Source organism: Acanthopagrus latus, chromosome 19 (genome assembly GCF_904848185.1).
Source record: "Acanthopagrus latus isolate v.2019 chromosome 19, fAcaLat1.1, whole genome shotgun sequence".
In the NCBI taxonomy this organism is placed as follows: domain Eukaryota; kingdom Metazoa; phylum Chordata; class Actinopteri; order Spariformes; family Sparidae; genus Acanthopagrus; species Acanthopagrus latus.
Window position 1 is genome coordinate 358448 of NC_051057.1, and position 23217 is coordinate 381664.

A 23217-nucleotide genomic window follows, 5' to 3' on the forward strand; every position below is an offset into this window, starting at 1 on the left:
ATCTCGAATGTGTTTCTTTTGAGTGGTGCAGAACGTGGCATCCTTCCTTGTACCTATCTCGATTGTGTTACTACTGTCTGGTGCGGAACATGGCATCCTTCCTTGTATCTATCTCGAATGTGTTTCTTTTGAGTGGTGCGGAACGTGGCATCTTCCTTATATCTATCTCGAATGTTTCTACTGTCTGGTGCTGAACGTGGCATTTTCCTTGTATCTATCTCGAATGTGTTTCTTTGAGTGGTGCGGAACGTGGCATCTTCCTTATATCTATCTCGAATGTTTCTGCTGTCTGGTGCTGAACGTGGCATTTTCCTTGTATCTATCTCGAATGTGTTTCTTTGAGTGGTGCGTAACGTGGCATCCTTCCATGTATCTATCTCGAATGTGTTTCTACTGTCTGGTGTGGAACGTGGCATCTTCCTTGTATCTATCGCGAATGTGTTTCTTTTGAGTGGTGCGGAATGTGGCATCCTCCTTGTATCTATCTCAAATGCGTTTCTACTGTCTGGTGCGGAACGTGGCATCTTCCTTGTATCTATCTCGAATGAGTTTCTGTGGCATCTTCCTTGTATCTATTTCGAATGTGTTTCTACTGTCTGGTGCGGAACGTGGCATCTTCCTTGTATCCATCTTGAATGTGTTTCTTTTGAGTGGTGCGGAACGTGGCATCCTCCCTTGTATCCATGTCGAATGTGTTTCTTTTGAGTGGTGCGGAACGTGGCATCCTTCCTTGTATCTATCTCGAATGTGTTTCTTTTGAGTGGTGCAGAACGTGGCATCCTTCCTTGTATCTATCTCGATTGTGTTACTACTGTCTGGTGCGGAACGTGGCATCCTTCCTTGTATCTATCTCGAATGTGTTTCTACTGTCTGGTGCGGAACATGGCACCTTCCTTGTATCTATCTCGAATGTGTTTCTACTGTCTGGTGTGGAACGTGGCATCTTCCTTGTATCTATCTCGAATGAGTTTCTGTGGCATCTTCCTTGTATCTATCTTGAATGTGTTTCTACTGTCTGGTGCGGAACGTGGCATTTTCCTTGTATCTATCTCGAATGTGTTTCTTTGAGTGGTGCGTAACGTGGCATCCTTCCATGTATCTATCTCGAATGTGTTTCTACTGTCTGGTGTGGAACGTGGCATCTTCCTTGTATCTATCTCGAATGTGTTTCTTTTGAGTGGTGCGGAATGTGGCATCCTCCTTGTATCTATCTCAAATGCGTTTCTACTGTCTGGTGCGGAACGTGGCATCTTCCTTGTATCTATCTCGAATGAGTTTCTGTGGCATCTTCCTTGTATCTATTTCGAATGTGTTTCTACTGTCTGGTGCGGAACGTGGCATCTTCCTTGTATCCATCTTGAATGTGTTTCTTTTGAGTGGTGCGGAACGTGGCATCCTCCCTTGTATCCATCTCGAATGTGTTTCTTTTGAGTGGTGCGGAACGTGGCATCCTTCCTTGTATCTATCTCGAATGTGTTTCTTTTGAGTGGTGCAGAACGTGGCATCCTTCCTTGTATCTATCTCGATTGTGTTACTACTGTCTGGTGCGGAACGTGGCATCCTTCCTTGTATCTATCTCGAATGTGTTTCTACTGTCTGGTGCGGAACATGGCACCTTCCTTGTATCTATCTCGAATGTGTTTCTACTGTCTAGTGCGGAACGTGGCATCTTCCTTGTATCTATCTCGAATGAGTTTCTGTGGCATCTTCCTTGTATCTATCTTGAATGTGTTTCTACTGTCTGGTGCGGAACGTGGCATCTTCCTTGTATCTATCTTGAATGTGTTTCTTTTGAGTGGTGCAGAACGTGGCATCCTTCCATGTATCTATCTCGAATGTGTTTCTACTGTCTGGTGTGGAACGTGGCATCCTTCTTGTATCTATCTCAAATGCGTCTCTACTGTCTGGTGTGGAACGTGGCATCTTCCTTGTATCTATCTCGAATGTGTTTCTTTTGAGTGGTGCGGAACGTGGCATCCTCCTTGTATCTATCTCAAATGCGTTTCTACTGTCTGGTGCGGAACGTGGCATCTTCCTTGTATCTATCTCGAATGAGTTTCTGTGGCATCTTCCTTGTATCTATCTCGAATGTGTTTCTACTGTCTGGTGCGGAACGTGGCATCTTCCTTGTATCCATCTTGAATGTGTTTCTTTTGAGTGGTGCAGAACGTGGAATCTTCCTTGTATCTATCTTGAATGTGTTTCTTTTGAGTGGTGCGGAACGTGGCATCCTTCCTTGTATCTATCTCGAATGTGTTTCTTTTGAGTGGTGCAGAACGTGGCATCCTTCCTTGTACCTATCTCGATTGTGTTACTACTGTCTGGTGCGGAACATGGCATCCTTCCTTGTATCTATCTCGAATGTATTTCTACTGTCTGGTGCGGAACATGGCACCTTCCTTGTATCTATCTCGAATGTGTTTCTACTGTCTGATGCGGAACGTGGCATCTTCCTTGTATCTATCTCGAATGAGTTTCTGTGGCATCTTCCTTGTATCTATCTTGAATGTGTTTCTACTGTCTGGTGCGGAACGTGGCATCTTCCTTGTATCTATCTTGAATGTGTTTCTTTTGAGTGGTGCAGAACGTGGCATCCTTCCATGTATCTATCTCGAATGTGTTTCTACTGTCTGGTGTGGAACGTGGCATCCTTCTTGTATCTATCTCAAATGCGTCTCTACTGTCTGGTGTGGAACGTGGCATCTTCCTTGTATCTATCTCGAATGTGTTTCTTTTGAGTGGTGCGGAACGTGGCATCCTCCTTGTATCTATCTCAAATGCGTTTCTACTGTCTGGTGCAGAACGTGGCATCTTCCTTGTATCTATCTCGAATGAGTTTCTGTGCCATCTTCCTTGTATCTATCTCGAATGTGTTTCTACTGTCTGGTGCGGAACGTGGCATCTTCCTTGTATCCATCTCGAATGTGTTTCCTTTGAGTGGTGCGGAACGTGGCATCCTCCTTGTATCTGTCTCGAATGTGTTTTTGTGGCATCTTCCTTGTATCTATCTCGAATGTGTTTCTTTTGAGTGGTGCGGAACGTGGCATCCTCCTTGTATCTATCTCAAATGCGTTTCTACTGTCTGGTGCGGAACGTGGCATCTTCCTTGTATCCATCTTGAATGTGTTTCTCTTGAGTGGTGCGGAACGTGGCATCCTCCCTTGTATCCATCTCGAATGTGTTTCTTTTGAGTGGTGCGGAACGTGGCATCCTTCCTTGTATCTATCTCGAATGTGTTTCTTTTGAGTGGTGCGGAACGTGGCATCCTTCCTTGTATCTATCTCGAATGTGTTTCTTTTGAGTGGTGCAGAACGTGGCATCCTTCCTTGTATCTATCTCGATTGTGTTACTACTGTCTGGTGCGGAACGTGGCATCCTTCCTTGTATCTATCTCGAATGTGTTTCTACTGTCTGGTGCGGAACATGGCACCTTCCTTGTATCTATCTCGAATGTGTTTCTACTGTCTGGTGCGGAACGTGGCATCTTCCTTGTATCTATCTCGAATGAGTTTCTGTGGCATCTTCCTTGTATCTATCTTGAATGTGTTTCTACTGTCTGGTGCGGAACGTGGCATCTTCCTTGTATCTATCTTGAATGTGTTTCTTTTGAGTGGTGCAGAACTTGGCATCCTTCCATGTATCTATCTCGAATGTGTTTCTACTGTCTGGTGTGGAACGTGGCATCCTTCTTGTATCTATCTCAAATGCGTCTCTACTGTCTGGTGTGGAACGTGGCATCTTCCTTGTATCTATCTCGAATGTGTTTCTTTTGAGTGGTGCGGAACGTGGCATCCTCCTTGTATCTATCTCAAATGCGTTTCTACTGTCTGGTGCGGAACGTGGCATCTTCCTTGTATCTATCTCGAATGAGTTTCTGTGGCATCTTCCTTGTATCTATCTCGAATGTGTTTCTACTGTCTGGTGCGGAACGTGGCATCTTCCTTGTATCCATCTCGAATGTGTTTCCTTTGAGTGGTGCGGAACGTGGCATCCTCCTTGTATCTGTCTCGAATGTGTTTTTGTGGCATCTTCCTTGTATCTATCTCGAATGTGTTTCTTTTGAGTGGTGCGGAACGTGGCATCCTCCTTGTATCTATCTCAAATGCGTTTCTACTGTCTGGTGCGGAACGTGGCATCTTCCTTGTATCTATCTCGAATGAGTTTCTGTGGCATCTTCCTTGTATCTATCTCGAATGTGTTTCTACTGTCTGGTGCGGAACGTGGCATCTTCCTTGTATCCATCTTGAATGTGTTTCTCTTGAGTGGTGCGGAACGTGGCATCCTCCCTTGTATCCATCTCGAATGTGTTTCTTTTGAGTGGTGCGGAACGTGGCATCCTTCCTTGTATCTATCTCGAATGTGTTTCTTTTGAGTGGTGCAGAACGTGGCATCCTTCCTTGTATCTATCTCGATTGTGTTACTACTGTCTGGTGCGGAACGTGGCATCCTTCCTTGTATATATCTCGAATGTGTTTCTTTTGAGTGGTGCGGAACATGGCATCCTTCCTTGTATCTATCTTGAATATGTTTCTTTTGAGTGGTGTGGAACGTGGCATCCTCCTTAAATCTGTCTCGAATGTGTTTCTACTGTCTGGTGCGGCACGTGGCATCTTCCTTGTATCTATCTTGAATGTGTTTCTACTGTCTGGTGCGGAACGTGGCATCTTCCTTGTATCTATCTTGAATGTGTTTCTTTTGAGTGGTGCGGAATGTGGCATCTTCCTTGTATCTATCTTGAATGTGTTTCTTTTGAGTGGTGCACAACGTGGCATCCTTCCTTATATCTATCTCGAATGTGTTTCTTTTGAGTGGTGCGGAACGTGGCATCCTCCCTTGTATCCATCTCGAATGTGTTTATTTTGAGTGGTGCGGAACGTGGCATTCTTCCTTGTATCTATCTCGAATGTGTTTCTTTTGAGTGGTGCAGAACGTGGCATCCTTCCTTGTATCTATCTCGATTGTGTTACTACTGTCTGGTGCGGAACGTGGCATCCTTCCTTGTATATATCTCGAATGTGTTTCTTTTGAGTGGTGCGGAACATGGTATCCTTCCTTGTATCTATCTTGAATGTGTTTCTTTTGAGTGATGTGGAACGTGGCATCTTCCTTGTATCTATCTTGAATGTGTTTCTACTGTCTGGTGCGGAACGTGGCATCTTCCTTGTATCTATCTCGAATGAGTTTCTGTGGCATCTTCCTTGTATCTATCTCGAATGTGTTTCTACTGTCAGGTGCGGAACGTGGCATCTTCCTTGTATCTATCTTGAATGTGTTTCTTTTGAGTGGTGCAGAACGTGGAATCCTTCCTTGTATCCATCTCGAATGTGTTTCCTTTGAGTGGTGCGGAACGTGGCATCCTCCTTGTATCTGTCTCGAATGTGTTTTTGTGGCATCTTCCTTGTATCTATCTCGAATGTGTTTCAGTGGCATCTTTCTTGTATCTACCTCGAATGTGTTTCTGCGGCATCCTTCCTTGTATCTATCTCGAATGTGTTTCTTTTGAGTGGTGCGGAACGTGGCATCTTCCTTATATCTATCTCAAATGTTTCTACTGTCTGGTGCTGAACGTGGCATTTTCCTTGTATCTATCTCGAATGTGTTTCTTTGAGTGGTGCGTAACGTGGCATCCTTCCATGTATCTATCTCGAATGTGTTTCTACTGTCTGGTGTGGAACGTGGCATCCTTCTTGTATCTATCTCAAATGCGTCTCTACTGTCTGGTGTGGAACGTGGCATCTTCCTTGTATCTATCTCGAATGTGTGTCTTTTGAGTGGTGCGGAACGTGGCATCCTCCTCGTATCTATCTCAAATGCGTTTCTACTGTCTGGTGTGGAACGTGGCATCTTCATTGTATCTATCTCGAATGAGTTTCTGTGACATCTTCCTTGTATCTATCTCGAATGTGTTTCTACTGTCTGGTGCGGAACGTGGCATCTTCCTCGTATCCATCTTGAATGTGTTTCTCTTGAGTGGTGCGGAACGTGGCATCCTCCCTTGTATCCATCTCGAATGTGTTTCTTTTGAGTGGTGCGGAACGTGGCATCCTTCCTTGTATCTATCTCGATTGTGTTACTACTGTCTGGTGCGGAACGTGGCATCCTTCCTTGTATATATCTCGAATGTGTTTCTTTTGAGTGGTGCGGAACATGGCATCCTTCCTTATATCTATCTTGAATGTGTTTCTTTTGAGTGGTGTGGAACGTGGCATCCTCCTTAAATCTGTCTCGAATGTGTTTCTACTGTCTGGTGCGGCACGTGGCATCTTCCTTGTATCTATCTTGAATGTGTTTCTACTGTCTGGTGCGGAACGTGGCATCTTCCTTGTATCTATCTTGAATGTGTTTCTTTTGAGTGGTGCAGAACGTGGAATCCTTCCTTGTATCCATCTCGAATGTGTTTCCTTTGAGTGGTGCGGAACGTGGCATCCTTCCTTGTATCTATCTCGAATGTGTTTCTTTTGAGTGGTGCAGAACGTGGCATCCTTCCTTGTATCTATCTCGAATGTGTTTCTTTTGAGTGGTGCGGAACATGGCATCCTTCCTTGTATCTATCTTGAATGTGTTTCTTTTGAGTGGTGTGGAACGTGGCATCCTCCTTATATCTGTCTCGAATGTGTTTCTACTGTCTGGTGCGGCACGTGGCATCTTCCTTGTATCTATCTCGAATGTGTTTCTACTGTCTGGTGCGGAACGTGGCATCTTCCTTGTATCTATCTCGAATGAGTTTCTGTGGCTTCTTCCTTGTATCTATCTTGAATGTGTTTCTACTGTCTGGTGCGGAACGTGGCATCTTCCTTGTATCTATCTTGAATGTGTTTCTTTTGAGTGGTGCAGAACGTGGCATCCTTCCATGTATCTATCTCAAATGTGTTTCTACTGTCTGGTGTGGAACGTGGCATCTTCCTTGTATCTATCTCGAATGTGTTTCTTTTGAGTGGTGCGGAACGTGGCATCCTCCCTTGTATCCATCTCGAATGTGTTTCTTTTGAGTGGTGTGGAACGTGGCATCCTCCTTGTATCTGTCTCGAATGTGTTTTTGTGGCATCTTCCTTGTATCTATCTCGAATGAGTTTCTGTGGCATCTTCCTTGTATCTATCTCGAATGTGTTTCTACTGTCTGGTGCGGAATGTGGCATCTTCCTTGTATCCATCTTGAATGTGTTTCTCTTCAGTGGTGCGGAACGTGGCATCCTCCCTTGTATCCATCTCGAATGTGTTTCTTTTGAGTGGTGTGGAACGTGGCATCCTCCTTGTATCTGTCTCGAATGTGTTTTTGTGGCATCTTCCTTGTATCTATCTCGAATGTGTCTCAGTGGCATCTGTCTTGTATCTACCTCGAATGTGTTTCTGCGGCATCCTTCCTTGTATCTATCTCGAATGTGTTTCTTTTGAGTGGTGCGGAACGTGGCATCTTCCTTATATCTATCTCGAATGTTTCTACTGTCTGGTGCTGAACGTGGCATTTTCCTTGTATCTATCTCGAACGTGTTTCTACTGCCTGGTGTGGAACGTGGCATCTTCCTTGTATCTATCTCGAATGTGTTTCTTTTGAGTGGTGCGGAACGTGGCATCCTCCTTGTATCTATCTCAAATGCGTTTCTACTGTCTGGTGCGGAACGTGGCATCTTCCTTGTATCTATCTCGAATGAGTTTCTGTGGCATCTTCCTTGTATCTATCTCGAATGTGTTTCTACTGTCTGGTGCGGAACGTGGCATCTTCCTTGTATCCATCTTGAATGTGTTTCTTTTGAGTGGAGCAGAACGTGGCATCCTTCCTTGAATCCATCTCGAATGTGTTTCTTTTGAGTGGTGCGGAACGTGGCATCCTTCCTTGTATCTATCTCGATTGTGTTACTACTGTCTGATGCGGGACGTGGCATCCTTCCTTGTATCTATCTCAATTGTGTTACTACTGTCTGGTGCGGAACGTGGCATCCTTCCTTGTATCTATCTTGAATGTGTTTCTTTTGAGTGGTGCAGAACGTGGCATCCTTCCTTGTATCTATCTCGAATGTGTTTCTTTTGAGTGGTGCGGAACGTGGCATTCTCCTTGTATCTGTCTCGACTGTGTTTTTGTGGCATCTTCCTTGTATCTATCTCGAATGTGTTTCTGTGGCATCTTCCTTGTATCTACCTCGAATGTGTTTCTGCGGCATCCTTCCTTGTATCTGTCTCAAATGTGTCTCTACTGCCTGATGCGGAACGTGGCATCCTCCTTGAATCTATCTCGAATGTGTTTCTTTTGAGTGTTGCGGAACGTGGCATCCTTCTTTGTATCTATCTCAAATGTGTTTCTTTTGAGTGGTGCGGAACATGGCATCCTTCCTTGTATCTATCTCTAATGTGTTTCTGTGGCATCTTCCTTGTATCTATTTCGAATGTGTTTCTACTGTCTGGTGCGGAACGTGGCATCTTCCTTGTATCCATCTTGAATGTGTTTCTCTTGAGTGGTGCGGAACGTGGCATCCTCCCTTGTATCCATCTCGAATGTGTTTCTTTTGAGTGGTGCGGAACGTGGCATCCTTCCTTGTATCTATCTCGAATGTGTTTCTTTTGAGTGGTGCAGAACGTGGCATCCTTCCTTGTATCTATCTCGATTGTGTTACTACTGTCTGGTGCGGAACGTGGCATCCTTCCTTGTATATATCTCGAATGTGTTTCTTTTGAGTGGTGCGGAACATGGCATCCTTCCTTGTATCTATCTTGAATGTGTTTCTTTTGAGTGGTGTGGAACGTGGCATCCTCCTTAAATCTGTCTCGAATGTGTTTCTACTGTCTGGTGCGGCACGTGGCATCTTCCTTGTATCTATCTTGAATGTGTTTCTACTGTCTGGTGCGGAACGTGGCATCTTCCTTGTATCTATCTTGAATGTGTTTCTTTTGAGTGGTGCGGAATGTGGCATCTTCCTTGTATCTATCTTGAATGTGTTTCTTTTGAGTGGTGCACAACGTGGCATCCTTCCTTATATCTATCTCGAATGTGTTTCTTTTGAGTGGTGCGGAACGTGGCATCCTCCCTTGTATCCATCTCGAATGTGTTTATTTTGAGTGGTGCGGAACGTGGCATCCTCCCTTGTATCCATCTCGAATGTGTTTATTTTGAGTGGTGCGGAACGTGGCATCCTTCCTTGTATCTATCTCGAATGTGTTTCTTTTGAGTGGTGCAGAACGTGGCATCCTTCCTTGTATCTATCTCGATTGTGTTACTACTGTCTGGTGCGGAACGTGGCATCCTTCCTTGTATATATCTCGAATGTGTTTCTTTTGAGTGGTGCGGAACGTGGCATCTTCCTTGTATCTATGGCAAATGTGTTTCTGTGGCATCTTCCTTGTATCTATCGCGAATGTGTTTCTGTGGCATCTTCCTTGTATCTATCTCTAATGTGTTTCTCTTGAGTGGTGCAGAACGTGGCATTTTCCTTGTATCTATCTCGAATGTGTTTCTTTTGAGTGGTGCGTAACGTGGCATCCTTCCATTTATCTATCTCGAATGTGTTTCTACTGTCTGGTGTGGAACGTGGCATCCTTCTTGCATCTATCTCAAATGCGTTTCTACTGTCTGGTGCGGAACGTGGCATCTTCCTTGTATCTATCTCGAATGAGTTTCAGTGGCATCTTCCTTGTATCTATCTCGAATGTGTTTCTACTGTCTGGTGCGGAACGTGGCATCTTCCTTGTATCCATCTCGAATGTGTTTCTTTTGAGTGGTGCGGAACGTGGCATCCTTCCTTGTATCTATCTCGATTGTGTTACTACTGTCTGGTGCGGACCGTGGCATCTTTCCTTGTATCTTTCTCGATTGTGTTACTACTGTCTGGTGCGGAACGTGGCATCCTTTCTTGTATCCATCTCGAATGTGTTTCTACTGTCTGGTGCGGAACGTGGCATCTTCCTCGTATCCATCTCGAATGTGTTTCTACTGTCTGGTGCGGAACGTGGCATCTTCCTCGTATCCATCTCGAATGTGTTTCTACTGTCTGGTGCGGAACGTGGCATCTTCCTCGTATCTATCTCGAATGTGTTTCTACTGTCTGGTGCGGAACGTGGCATCTTCCTCGTATCTATCTCGAATGTGTTTCTTTTGAGTGGTGCGGAACGTGGCATTCTCCTTGTATCTGTCTCGAATGTGTTTCTGTGGCATCTTCCTTGTCTCTATCTCGAATGTGTTTCTACTGTCTGGTGCGGAACGTGGCATCTTCCTTGTATCCATCTCGAATGTGTTTCTTTTGAGTGGTGCGGAACGTGGCATCCTCCCTTGTATCCATCTCGAATGTGTTTCTTTTGAGTGGTGCGTAACGTGGCATCCTTCCATTTATCTATCTCGAATGTGTTTCTACTGTCTGGTGTGGAACGTGGCATCCTTCTTGCATCTATCTCAAATGCGTTTCTACTGTCTGGTGCGGAACGTGCCATCTTCCTCGTATCTATCTCGAATGTGTTTCTACTGTCTGGTGCGGAACGTGGCATCTTCCTCGTATCTATCTCGAATGTGTTTCTTTTGAGTGGTGCGGAACGTGGCATTCTCCTTGTATCTGTCTCGAATGTGTTTCTGTGGCATCTTCCTTGTCTCTATCTCGAATGTGTTTCTACTGTCTGGTGCGGAACGTGGCATCTTCCTTGTATCCATCTCGAATGTGTTTCTTTTGAGTGGTGCGGAACGTGGCATCCTCCCTTGTATCCATCTCGAATGTGTTTCTTTTGAGTGGTGCGTAACGTGGCATCCTTCCATTTATCTATCTCGAATGTGTTTCTACTGTCTGGTGTGGAACGTGGCATCCTTCTTGCATCTATCTCAAATGCGTTTCTACTGTCTGGTGCGGAACGTGGCATCTTCCTTGTATCTATCTTGAATGTGTTCATACTGTCTGGTGCGGAACGTGGCATCCTCCTTGTATCTGTCTCAAATGTGTTTCTTTTGAGTGGTGCGGAACGTGACATCCTTCCTTGTACCTATCTCGAATGTGTTTCTTTTGAGTGGTGCGGAATGTGGCATCCTTCTTGGAGTTTCTTTCTTCTAAATTCTAGACAGCTGCTGTACTTTTTCCTTTCATATTCAATTTTTTTCCTTTACCAGACAGTAATGTGTGTTTTTTGCTGGCTTGATGCATCGCTCTTCGTCAGTGTTGCTTTGGCAACTGAAATGTTTTGCTGCTGGCGGTGCAGGAGCCGTCTTGAGGACGCGCTCTGCTGCTGGCGGTGCAGGAGCCGTCTTGAGGACGCGCTCTGCTGCTGGCGGTGCAGGAGCCGTCTTGAGGACGCGCTCTGCTGCTGGCGGTGCAGGAGCCGTCTTGAGGACGCGCTCTGCTGCTGGCGGTGCAGGAGCCGTCTTGAGGACGCGCTCTGCTGCTGGCGGTGCAGGAGCCGTCTTGAGGACGCGCTCTGCTGCTGGCGGTGCAGGAGCCGTCTTGAGGACGCGCTCTGCTGCTGGCGGTGCAGGAGCCGTCTTGAGGACGCGCTCTGCTGCTGGTGGGAGAGCTGTCCTGGATACGCTGTGTGCCAGAGATACCTGAGGGCATTCTCTTGAACCAATGGCTTCGAATGACACCAGCACAAACTTGTAACTGGCAGAAGGGCCGCAATTTGCAAAGAATTTGTGCAGATGTTCAGCCAAGCCACTGATTTTTGAGAAGGTCTTCATAATTGCAGTTCCGTGGGGGTGAGGTAAGCCCATCACACTTCTCGAGTGTGAATCCAACACGCCATACCTGCCTGAGTGGTCATGGAAAACTGCAATAAACTCTGGACTTATGACTAAAGCCAGATTAACGTCACCTGACAGACACTCTAACTGTGTGGCAAGGGGCAGGTACCAAGCCTGGCTTCCACAAGTCCACACCTGATTTCAGGCATGTGGACGTTACACATATCTGTGTCAGTCAGGACTTGTTTGGGCAGTTCTTCCACAGCGAGATGGTCACTGCGGAATCTTTTTTCCTGGATCAGCTGTTGTTTTACACCTACAAAAATTGAATCTCCCTTTGCCAGCACTCTATCAAGGGCAGCAGTGTTAAACTGACAGCCCTCGTTCAGATAAGCCAGAAAAGTCAGGGACATGCAGGTACACTGGTGGTTCCTGGAGAACTTCCTGTACCTCATGTCACTCTGACTATGACTAGCCCTAATACTAGCACTAAGCGGCACCTGAAATAAGATAAATTATCATTATCATAAAGGATTGCTTATTAGCATAATCATAAGCCTACTTAACATTATTAGTGGTAGTAATTAACTTTTACATATACTAGTCATAGCAGGGTGACAGTTTAAGCAAATGTGACTAAAGACATTTTACCTACTGCAGCTTTAAACTATCTGATTATACAATATTTCCACCAAATTTTCCTGATCAATTTACCATATAGATAATTTTACATATACAAATGATTATTATGCTTATGAACGACCTTAAGTATTATCATACTTGACTTGAACACATTACTAACACAGATTCCATATTTCTTTGTCACCTTTGTCACCCCTTGTCATCTTGACCAAAGTTTGAAGGAGGCTTTAAAGGACCTTTAACTCTGATACATCCCTTGTACGTGTGTCACACATGAAAACATTAATAGTAATCAATTCCCTCCTTCATTTCCTTCCTTCCCTTCCTTTTGCATTTCAGTTCGAAGTAAACCACACTTTACCTCTAACACTTTATTAAGCCCACAATAAACCCAAATGTAAATATCATTACCTCTTTAGAAGGGGAATGAGAGGTGGCAAGTCCGTCATCGATAATCCAGGGCCAGCAGGACGATGAGGGAACTGGTGTCCTGATGGTCTGTGATAAGTAATAACACCAGTTAATATCTAGACATGAGGTAACACTGTCACTGATATTTGTGAACTGCAGCGAAAGATAATAGTAGCAGAGATGTTAAATGAACCAGTTTAATGTAGTTACAGCATTTTACAGTAAACGTTCTGTGTGTGTCTGTTGTGGAGTAAATACCTTAACTGGGCGAGGAGAGTGACAGACAGCTTTAATGGTCTGGGATGGTCCAGCCGGTGAAGGGGTCTTCATCCTGGCCACCTGAGAACAAATAATAACAATAAATGAAGACTTTAACGACATTATGAACTTTATTCAATAGGAATAATCTTTACCTTCACAACCGGTGAACAGCAGGGGGTCGCCGGATCACCCAAACTACAGGACAACCTGACTGGAGGGGATCCAACCAGCTGCTGACACATGAGAACAAATACAGTGGGGCAAATAAGTATTTAGTCAACCACTAATTGTGCAATTTCTCCCACTTGAAAAGATTAGAGAGGCCTGTAATTGTCAACATGGGTAAACCTCAACCATGAGAGACAGAATGTGGAAAAAAAACCCAGAAAATCACATTGTTTGATTTTTAAAGAATTTATTTGCAAATCATGGTGGAAAATAAGTATTTGGTCAATACCAAAAGTTCATCTCAATACTTTGTTATGTACCCTTTGTTGCCAATAACGGAGGCCAAACGTTTTCTGTAACTCTTCACAAGCTTTTCACACACTGTTGCTGGTATTTTGGCCCATTCCTCCATGCAGATCTCCTCTAGAGCGGTGATGTTTTGGGGCTGTCGTTGGGCAACACGGACTTTCAACTCCCTCCACAGATTTTCTATGGGGTTGAGATCTGGAGACTGGTTAGGCCACTCCAGGACCTTGAAATGCTTCTTACGAAGCCACTCCTTTGTCGCCCTGGCTGTGTGTTTGGGATCATTGTCATGCTGAAAGACCCAGCCACGTCTCATCTTCAATGCCCTTGCTGATGGAAGGAGATTTTCACTCAAAATCTCTCGATACATGGCCCCATTCATTCTTTCCTTTACACAGATCAGTCGTCCTGGTCCCTTTGCAGAAAAACAGCCCCAAAGCATGATGTTTCCACCCCCATGCTTCACAGTGGGTATGGTGTTCTTCGGATGCAATTCAGTATTCTTTCTCCTCCAAACACGAGAACCTGTGTTTCTACCAAAAAGTTCTATTTTGGTTTCATCTGACCATAACACATTCTCCCAGTCCTCTTCTGGATCATCCAAATGCTCTCTAGCGAACCGCAGACGGGCCTGGACGTGTACTGGCTTCAGCAGGGGGACACGTCTGGCAGTGCAGGATTTGAGTCCCTGGCGGCACATTGTGTTACTGATTGTAGCCTTTGTTACTGTGGTCCCAGCTCTCTGTAGGTCATTCACTAGGTCCCCCCGTGTGGTTCTGGGATTTTTGCTCACCGTTCTTGTTATCATTTTGACACCACGGGGTGAGATCTTGCATGGAGCCCCAGATCGAGGGAGATTATCAGTGGTCTTGTATGTCTTCCATTTTCTAATAATTGCTCCCACAGTTGATTACTTTACACCAAGCGTTTTACCTATTGCAGATTCAGTCTTCCCAGCCTGGTGCAGGTCTAAAATTTTGTCTCTGGTGTCCTTCGACAGCTCTTTGGTCTTGGCCATAGTGGAGTTTGGAGTGTGACTGACTGAGGTTGTGGACAGGTGTCTTTTATACCGATAATGAGTTAAAACAGGTGCCATTAATACAGGTAACGAGTGGAGCCTCGTTAGACCTCATTAGAAGAAGTTAGACCTCTTTGACAGCCAGAAATTTTGCTTCTTTGTAGCTGACCAAATACTTATTTTCCACTCTAATTTGGAAATAAATTCTTTAAAAATCAAACAATGTGATTTTCTGTTTTTTTTTTCCACATTCTGTCTCTCATGGTTGAGGTTTACCCATGTTGACAATTACAGGCCTCTCTAATCTTTTCAAGTAGGAGAACTTGCACAATTGGTGGTTGACTAAATACTTATTTGCCCCACTGTATGTTAAACTTCATGCGTCTCAGTGAACACACTGTGTGTTCTGAGTGAGAGTGTGTCTTGTGTCAGAGAGTAGCATACGTTGGTCACTGAAGTTTGGGTGCGGGGGGGGGTTTCCATCCGTGGTCCTAGACCGAGGAACCGGGCTGGAGGGGCCGTCGTCCTCCAGTCTCCGTGACAGCCTGGCTGGAGGGGATCCAACCTGCTGTTGACAGATGAGAACAAATATATTAAAATTCAGACAGAGTGGACAATGTAGTTATGTCTCCATGAAGACGCTGTTTCAACTGTAAACACTGACTATGTGCGTCAGTTGTGTAACATACGTTGTTCACAGGAGACTGGTAGCGGGGGGGGGGGCGTCTCTCCGTGGTCCTATGACGCCTGGCTGCCGCTGGGGAGGCCACCTGCACCGTCAAATAAAACATAGAACCAGTAACTGTAGGTAACAAGGAGAAACTTTATAGTACAGCTGAGAAGCGATGTCACACAATTTACCTTCTTGCGCGCTGGAAGAGATGGGACGTCCACCACGTCAGACAGCTGAGAAGGAGACACTTCCACCATAACAGAAAGTGTCGTGCTACTGAACCACCGTGGGTTCAGTGGAAGGAAGGACTCCTTCTCCTATGGAAGACAAAACACCACAAAGACAAATGAATATTTGTCAGGTCAAATACACAAAGTTTAAACACTAACCAGTTAACTTGTGGAAAAAAAAAAAAAGGAAAAAGAAAAAGAAGTCACCTGCTGCTGAGCCACGCTGACCGGACCAGGAACCTGCGGCTGGGAAAGCACATCACGTATTTGATTAAATAGGTGCTTTTTAGTTATGACTGTGAACCCATGAACCAAAATGTACACAAACACATGTAAAAAAGACACATAATATTATAATAATTAAAAAATAAAAATAAAAAAAGGGTTAGGTAGGGGAACAAATACAGTCATCCAAGAAGATGGACTGTTTATACACGGGCACGGGCTGAATCCTTCGTATGTTAATTAGGGGAATATTAATGAACTCCCTAGCTCTGGATCTTCAGTCACCTATCTCATAGACTAAAAAGAAGGAGCAAATTAATTTGCTAAATAAAAAATAAAAATCCTCAGGCAGGGGCCCCACTGTATTGAACCTTTAAGCCAGGGGTGTCAAACTGATCCAGTAAAGGGCCATGTGGCTGCAGGTTTTCATTCCAACCAAGCAAGAACACACCTGATCCAAATCAGGTGTGTTCTTGCTTGGTTGGCTGATCCAAATCAGGTGTGTTCTTGCTTGGTTGGCTGATTGGTTGGCTGATCCAAATCAGGTGTGTTCTTGCTTGGTTGGAATGAAAACCTGCAGCCACATGGCCCTTTACTGGATCAGTTTGACACCACTGCTTTAAGCACTATTAGTTAAAAGACCATAAAGTCACAGAATGAGAAAAAAAAAAAATCTGAAGAGAACAAAAGGCGACAAAAACAAAACTAAGGAAAAATTGGAGTTGAGGTTAGAGACTAAAACAAAGGGGGAGGGGTTAAGAGATTAGCATCGATACAGACATTAAGGGTAAACTATATATTATACAAAGGAAGTAATGGTTGAGTTTAGGGCCCTATGAAGTGTAAATTATAATAAGAATGAAGAAAAATTAGGTTTAAACAAGGATTAGGGTTAGGGTCCTTACCAAGAAAGTTGTGGTTATGGTTAGGATAAACTAAGACCAAAGTTTAAATAAGGGTTAGGGTTAGGGTTCTTACCAAGAAAATTATGGTTAGGATAAGCTAAAACAAGGTAGAGGGTTAGGGGTTAGGGGTTAAACCTACTCACCTTGCTGCTCTGACCAACAACCTTCCACTGGAAGGGGCCAGGAGACAGGAGCACATACCTCTCCCTTCAAAACCAGCTTAGGAGAAACGTTCCTAAGCGGCTGTGAAGGAGTAGCAGACACCGGGGGAGGGGGAGGTGGTGGTGGTGGTGTCTTGAGGAACTGCTCCGTGGAGGCCCACAGCAGCTGGGTGAGGATCCCCATCCCCTCATGGTCGCTCAGGTGAACCTTGAGACATGACAATACAAATCCATTTACAGACAGTTTAACTTCAAAGGTAGCTTGTGTCAACTGTTTCATATCGACACACAAGAAATTATAGCAAATTAGACCTTTTCTATCACATAGATACTCTACTTACGCCGTCTCTGCTCCACAGATCCAAGCGCGTACGGGGGAAGTACTCCTCCGCAGAGAAGTACCTCAAACCTAAAAACATGAAAGAAAGAAAAAAAAAGTCATTACAATATTCACACATGTATGACTATGTTCATCACAGACATTTTTAAGTACATTTCTTTTACTTGTTTTAATTGACAACATTTTTTGTTACTTACCCATGCGAGCTGTCACACGATGGTATGCGTGGCAAAGGGCCCTCTGGTGCTCCTCATCCTCGTTCAGGTGGGGGGGGGGGGAGTCCACCACAAAGACCTGTAGGACACAAAATTTTAGAAAACACCAACTGACAGTTTCATTCAAAATCACACACACACACACACACACACCATATTTAGTACACATTTTTTGAAAGCTCATACAATTAAAGTAGTCAATGTACTTCTAGTGTTGTTTAACTACTAACAATACAGGACAAGCGAGACATGAAATAAAAGCCTACCTCCGACCAGCGGCTCCTCACAGCAGTGAGGAATTGGGCGTAGTCGACGGCTACCTCGTCGACGGTCCTGCTCGCAGTCAGGTTGTTGCTAGGAGCAAGAACACAAACAGCATCAGGGTCTTGAGGAACCTTGGCATGTAGGACCTCAGTGCGCAGCTGAGCAGCATGGGCCCCAGGGGTCGACATGATACCAAAAGAAAAACTTCCCTTCTGGCATCTCGGTGAAACGGTCCACGAAGGCCCGGAGATGGGAGTCCCCGACAATCAGAACAAACTGCAACAAAAAAGAAAATTTCATTAGCATGAAAATCATTAATCCCTCTCAAGATTACTTCCTTCATAAACTGGACAATAATAGCACCTGCTTGTCAGGAGACTTAGAGCTTCGAAGTTGGCCACGTCTCCACCGGATGGCAGTAACCGGTACCGCGGCCTGTTTGGTAAAGTACAAAACAGATAAAAGGTTAAACTGATGAAGGAAAGGCTACTAGGAAATATCAACAATCACTTGTTTATACCAGTAAAAAAGTACAGGAAAACCTGTTGAAAAAGTTCAATATTGATGATGAATTCATTTATTGATCATTTAGGGATAAAACAAGTAAATACTTATGTGCACGAACTTGCACATCATCCGGGCTCCAGAAAGGCTTGGCTGGGGGTGAAGATCCAACTGTCTGATGACAGATTAAACACAAAAAAAAAAAAATTAATTAATGATAATCATAACAACAAGCATAAGATAAAGACATACAAGTTAAAACAAAATATAATAAAACATGTCTCATTGTGTGTGTGACACCGTCCGATGAAACATTAACATCAAAAGACATGGCAGACATTCAGAACTCAGCAGTTAAGGAGAAAGCAATAGATGTAACATTTCTACAGCCATTTTCATGCAGACAGGTGTCACTGCGACACAGAGGCTTATCTACTGTGCAAGTACCTCCGGGGGGGTGGGGAAAGACCTCAGCTCCTCCAGGTTGAGCTTCCTCCAGCGCTGCTTCAACACCACAGACCGCCTCGACTTCCTTGGCATCCTGCTGATAGAAGTTAAAAACAAGAGAGAACAACAAGAGAAATGCTTGTCAAACTGACCTAAACCTAAACCACCTAATGTAAAGTAAACTAATCTAAGACAACCTAATATAATCTTATACGTAGAATGAAATTTGAGAAAACGATGAAGATGTGGTGATTGTGTGTGTGTAGGTGATGTGGTGATACTGTGAAGGTTGAGGGCAATGGATGAAGGATGATGGTCACACTCAGCTGTCAGCGGTCACTCTCAGCACAGGAACCCTTTAATCTTATCAAAGACAATAGGCAATAAAAAGATAAATGTCTCTCAAATGTTACGAGTCAGTGTTAGCAACAAGTTAATATCATAACAGACACAAGTTAAACATCTGTACTTGTCATAATTTGTGTGTTTTTGGGCACAGTATTTCTTCAAATAATTCTATATTATAATTTATAATTACTATAAATTATAATTAAAATACTATGTCAATTTTATACTACACAGTATCAAATCATTTATTCCTAAGAACAAAGAATTACTATGACATGATCAATATAACACACAACATAACAATAACTTCATCAAATGTACAGGATTTTATCAACATCTGAATGCACATTTATTACCAAAAGCAAAAATAGTCATGTATGAAAATGCTTCCTTTTCTATTTAATCAAGGTAGATTGTAAACGTGTATGGTACATCTAAAGTATGATATTTATCTAACTACATAGAAAGGCATTTAATCACATCTTATCACAAACAGGAGAAATGTGTGTTTCAGTAGACAGAAGGGAGTATTAAATACTAGTCACAATCTACACAATTAGATACGAAATACAGCTTTTAGCTTGTGTTAATATTCTTGTATGAAAACAAAAAAACAAACAAAAAAAAATCCCAAGATAATGAGTGTAATATCTCCTACTACAAATCTGACCCGTGTTAAGGATCTAAACATGACAGTACAGTTCGCACCCGGAGAGAAAAATGGCTACCGTTTGCGCCGCGAGAGAACAAAGGCCAATGTTCTTGCAGTTAGCATCTAGCTAATGGCTACCGTTTGCGCCGCAAGAGAACAAAGACAAGGTTCGCGCAGTTAGCATCTAGCGCGGCCTAACGTTTTAGCTCAGTGATCATATATATATATATAAACAGATCGACCTTATATAGCAACACATCGACCATAAACAACTAATCTTCCCAAAATCACGACAGTAATGTTTAGATTCAATTACCTCACTTTTGTTAAAGGTGTGCGGATGTTAGTACAGTTAGCTTTTCGCTCCGGTTAATGTGTCTATATAGAAAAAGCAAAGTCACCGCTGTTGGCTTAGATCGCGGCCTAATGTTTTACATACCAGAGCCGAGTAGTGCTATTAAATCGTCTTAATATTGTTATATTGAAACAGACTGACGTAGCCCCGTTACTGTTACCGAGACACACATATCATGTACTTATGGACCCTTATAGCTTTGTTAATCGCTGTTGGCCTGGAGCTACGGGGCTCCGGGTAGCGGAGCTAACAGCTAAAGTTAGCTATCTGTGCACTTCACACTCCGCTGTTGGCCCGGAGCTACTGGGCTCCGGGTAGCGGAGCTAACAGCTAACGTTAGCTATCTGTGCACTTCACACTCCGCTGTTGGCCCGGAGCTACTGGGCTCCGGGTAGCGGAGCTAACAGCTAACGTTAGCTATCTGTGCACTTCACACTCCGCTGTTGGCCCGGAGCTACTGGGCTCCGGGTAGCGGAGCTAACAGCTAACGTTAGCTATCTGTGCACTTGACACTGCGCTGTTGGCCCGGAGCTACTGGGCTCCGGGTAGCGGAGCTAACAGCTAACGTTAGCTATCTGTGCACTTGACACTCAACTGTTGGCCCGGAGCTACTGGCCTCCGAGTAGCGGGGCTAACAGCTAACGGAGCTCCGTCAGTCTGTTTCAGTACAACAATATTAAGATGAGCGAACGGTGCTACTCGGCTCTGGTATATAAAACATTAGGCCGCGCTCGAAGCCAACAGCGGTGACTTTGAGCCAAGTACCTCCGGATTAATACTGCTGAAACAGACCGATCATTAACAATTACATTCATTTTTTCCGAAATCATGAGTTATCGTGATCATGAGAGAGATAGTAATGTCTAGCTTCAATAAAATCCATTTTTATTAACGATTTCAGCTAATATCAGACAGAACAGGTACTTACCTACGATGAGGTCAAAGGGTATCGCGCAGAGCCGGATCAGTGTTTTTATATCAAGGCCAAAAATAATGCACACACAACTGTCCAATCAGAGTTCTCTTGGGTTGTCGGTCATCTGTATCCGAGGTGATTTGTCCAATGAGATGGCTGATGAGCTGTGCACTTGACACAGACTCCGGACGACCATACTTTGCTGCATCCATTATTTATATTTATTTTTATGAATGTATGATAATATAATACAGTAACAATACATCAATGTTAATTACAATACTTGATTAATAATGATATTAATTGATTGATGTTGAATTATTAGATATTATTGAATAACATAAAACAATATATGTTTTATTTATTTTATTTGCATATTATAATAAAATACATTAATGAAAATGTTATTATGAATTAATAATATTGATAATATTAATACCTTAAAAGTGCTTTTCAACACAAATGTACAGACAGCATTCCATTTAATTTTTTCAGCTAATGGATTATGATGGCTTGAATGAGTGACAAGATAATTGTTAAATATTGTTTAAATGTTGGGATATATACTGTGTATGTGTGTGTGTGTTTGTGTGTCTGTGTGTCTGTGTGTGTGTGTCTGTCTGTCTGTGTGTTTGTGTATTAAACTGACTCATTAATGAATCTGTCACTCTTTCTTCTTATTAGTGGTGCTGTGCTCCACACAGCCGTCTATAAAACCCTATTGCTTTGCTTTAGAGGGGTCCCATTTCCTCGTCCCATTCATTCCTTAAGGGAAACTTTTCACTGACGTCACGAAAAATTGATATTCTACAGAGTTGCATAATAGCATAACGAGTCGAGTCGAGCCGCATGTTAAATGAATGAAAAATTAATCATTAAATATGGTTTAAATGTTGGGAAATATACTGTGTGTGTGTTTGTGTCCATTTGTGTGTGTGTGTGTGTGTGTGTCTATTAAACTGACTCATTGATTAATCTGTCACTCTCTCTTCTTATTAGTGGTGCTGTGCTCCACACAGCCGTCTATAAAACCCTATTGCTTTGCTTTAGAGGGGTCCCATTTCCTCGTCCCATTCATTCCTTAAGGGAAACTTTTCACTGATGTCACGAAAAATTGATATTCTACAGAGTTGCATAATAGTATAACGAGTCGAGTCGAGCCGCACGTTAAATGAATGAAAAATTAATCATTAAATATGGTTTAAATGTTGGGAAATATACTGTGTGTGTGTCCATTTGTGTGTGTGTGTGTGTGTGTATTAAACTGACTCATTGATTAATCTGTCACTCTCTCTTCTTATTAGTGGTGCTGTGCTCCACACAGCCGTCTATAAAACCCTATTGCTTTGCTTTAGAGGGGTCCCATTTCCTCGTCCCATTCATTCCTTAAGGGAAACTTTTCACTGATGTCACGAAAAATTGATATTCTACAGAGTTGCATAATAGTATAACGAGTCGAGTCGAGCCGCACGTTAAATGAATGAAAAATTAATCATTAAATATGGTTTAAATGTTGGGAAATATACTGTGTGTGTGTCCATTTGTGTGTGTGTGTGTGTGTGTATTAAACTGACTCATTGATTAATCTGTCACTCTCTCTTCTTATTAGTGGTGCTGTGCTCTGCACAGTCCTCTATGGACCCCTATGGCTTTGCTATGGAGGGGTCCCATTTCCTCATCCCATTCATTCCTTATGGGAAACTTTTCACAGTTTTTCGCGATGTCAGTCACGAAAAATTAATGTTCCTCAGAGTTGAATGATAGCATACCGAATCCGGTCGAGCCGCAAGTTAAATGAATGAAAAATTAATAATTAAATATGGTTTAAATGTTGGAAAATATACTGTGTCTGTATTTGTGTGCGTGTATGCGTGTGTCTGTCACTCTATCTATTGGCCCAGCTGATCTCGGTTGCCACGGTGATCGTTGCCAATGGACACCCTATAGCTCTGCTATAGAGGTGTCCATAGTAGGCTGGCGAGCACACGCTTTGCCCCGTGACGAAAAAATCATGAAAGCTAGAGCAAAAGTTGGATCCCACGTTGATAATTTGGACTTGTATCTACGCTTTAAAGTTCGAATGGTGTGTCTGAGTCAACGTATGCCAGAGCAGGAGATGTTTGAAAAATGTTGAAGATTTGCAACTTTTTTTTACCTTGTCCCATTCATTCCTTACAGGAAATGTTTGGCAGTTTTTCGCGTCTTACGACGCAAAAAATTATTATTCTGAAAAACTGAACGAAAGCATACCGAGTCAGATCGAACCACACGTTTTGATGTATTGTTTGTTTGTGTGTGCTCAACGGTGCAGGACGAGTTAGCGACAGAAAAATGGCTCTCAATGTACAGTGGATTGTAAAATAAACACTAGACAATTCCCCGCCGGGGAATCGCGAGAGTGGGCTGTGCGCTTTGCCCCGTGACGAAAAAGCAAACATGGTATCGGCAAAATTTCTCCACCATCAAGTGGGAAAGGCCTTAAAGAACACAGTCACCAAGTTTTGTGGTCCCACTTTGAGAAATGTGGTAATAGGA

The 23217-nt window shown here is 43.4% G+C and overlaps 1 protein-coding gene across 12 annotated transcripts in view; it reads right to left on the reverse strand.

Moving 5' to 3' along the window:
• Positions 1 to 22951, reverse strand: part of LOC119008785 (proline-rich receptor-like protein kinase PERK10) — a 34583-nt gene extending 11632 nt beyond the window's left edge. For 4 of the 12 annotated variants that reach the window (XM_037079463.1, XM_037079464.1, XM_037079461.1 and 1 more), the window contains exons 1-14: positions 18412 to 18912; positions 18086 to 18139; positions 17824 to 17895; positions 17463 to 17736; positions 17179 to 17275; positions 16983 to 17050; positions 16682 to 16849; positions 15558 to 15596; positions 15309 to 15437; positions 15137 to 15217; positions 14892 to 15015; positions 13108 to 13188; positions 12953 to 13033; positions 12695 to 12781 (exon numbers count right to left, since the gene is read on the reverse strand). In XM_037079463.1, the coding sequence (XP_036935358.1) occupies positions 13151 to 13188; positions 14892 to 15015; positions 15137 to 15217; positions 15309 to 15437; positions 15558 to 15596; positions 16682 to 16849; positions 16983 to 17050; positions 17179 to 17275; positions 17463 to 17648 (930 nt within the window). In that variant the 5' untranslated portion in view covers positions 17649 to 17736; positions 17824 to 17895; positions 18086 to 18139; positions 18412 to 18912 and the 3' untranslated portion in view covers positions 12695 to 12781; positions 12953 to 13033; positions 13108 to 13150. Of the gene's footprint in view, positions 1 to 11356; positions 12142 to 12694; positions 12782 to 12952; positions 13034 to 13107; positions 13189 to 14891; positions 15016 to 15136; positions 15218 to 15308; positions 15438 to 15557; positions 15597 to 16681; positions 16850 to 16982; positions 17051 to 17178; positions 17276 to 17462; positions 17737 to 17823; positions 17896 to 18071; positions 18140 to 18411; positions 18913 to 19727; positions 19747 to 20694; positions 20895 to 22932 lie in introns of those variants that run through there. The other 8 variants (XM_037079460.1, XM_037079459.1, XM_037079457.1 and 5 more) reach the window with 8 other exon arrangements.
• Positions 22952 to 23217: the final 266 nt, after the last annotated feature.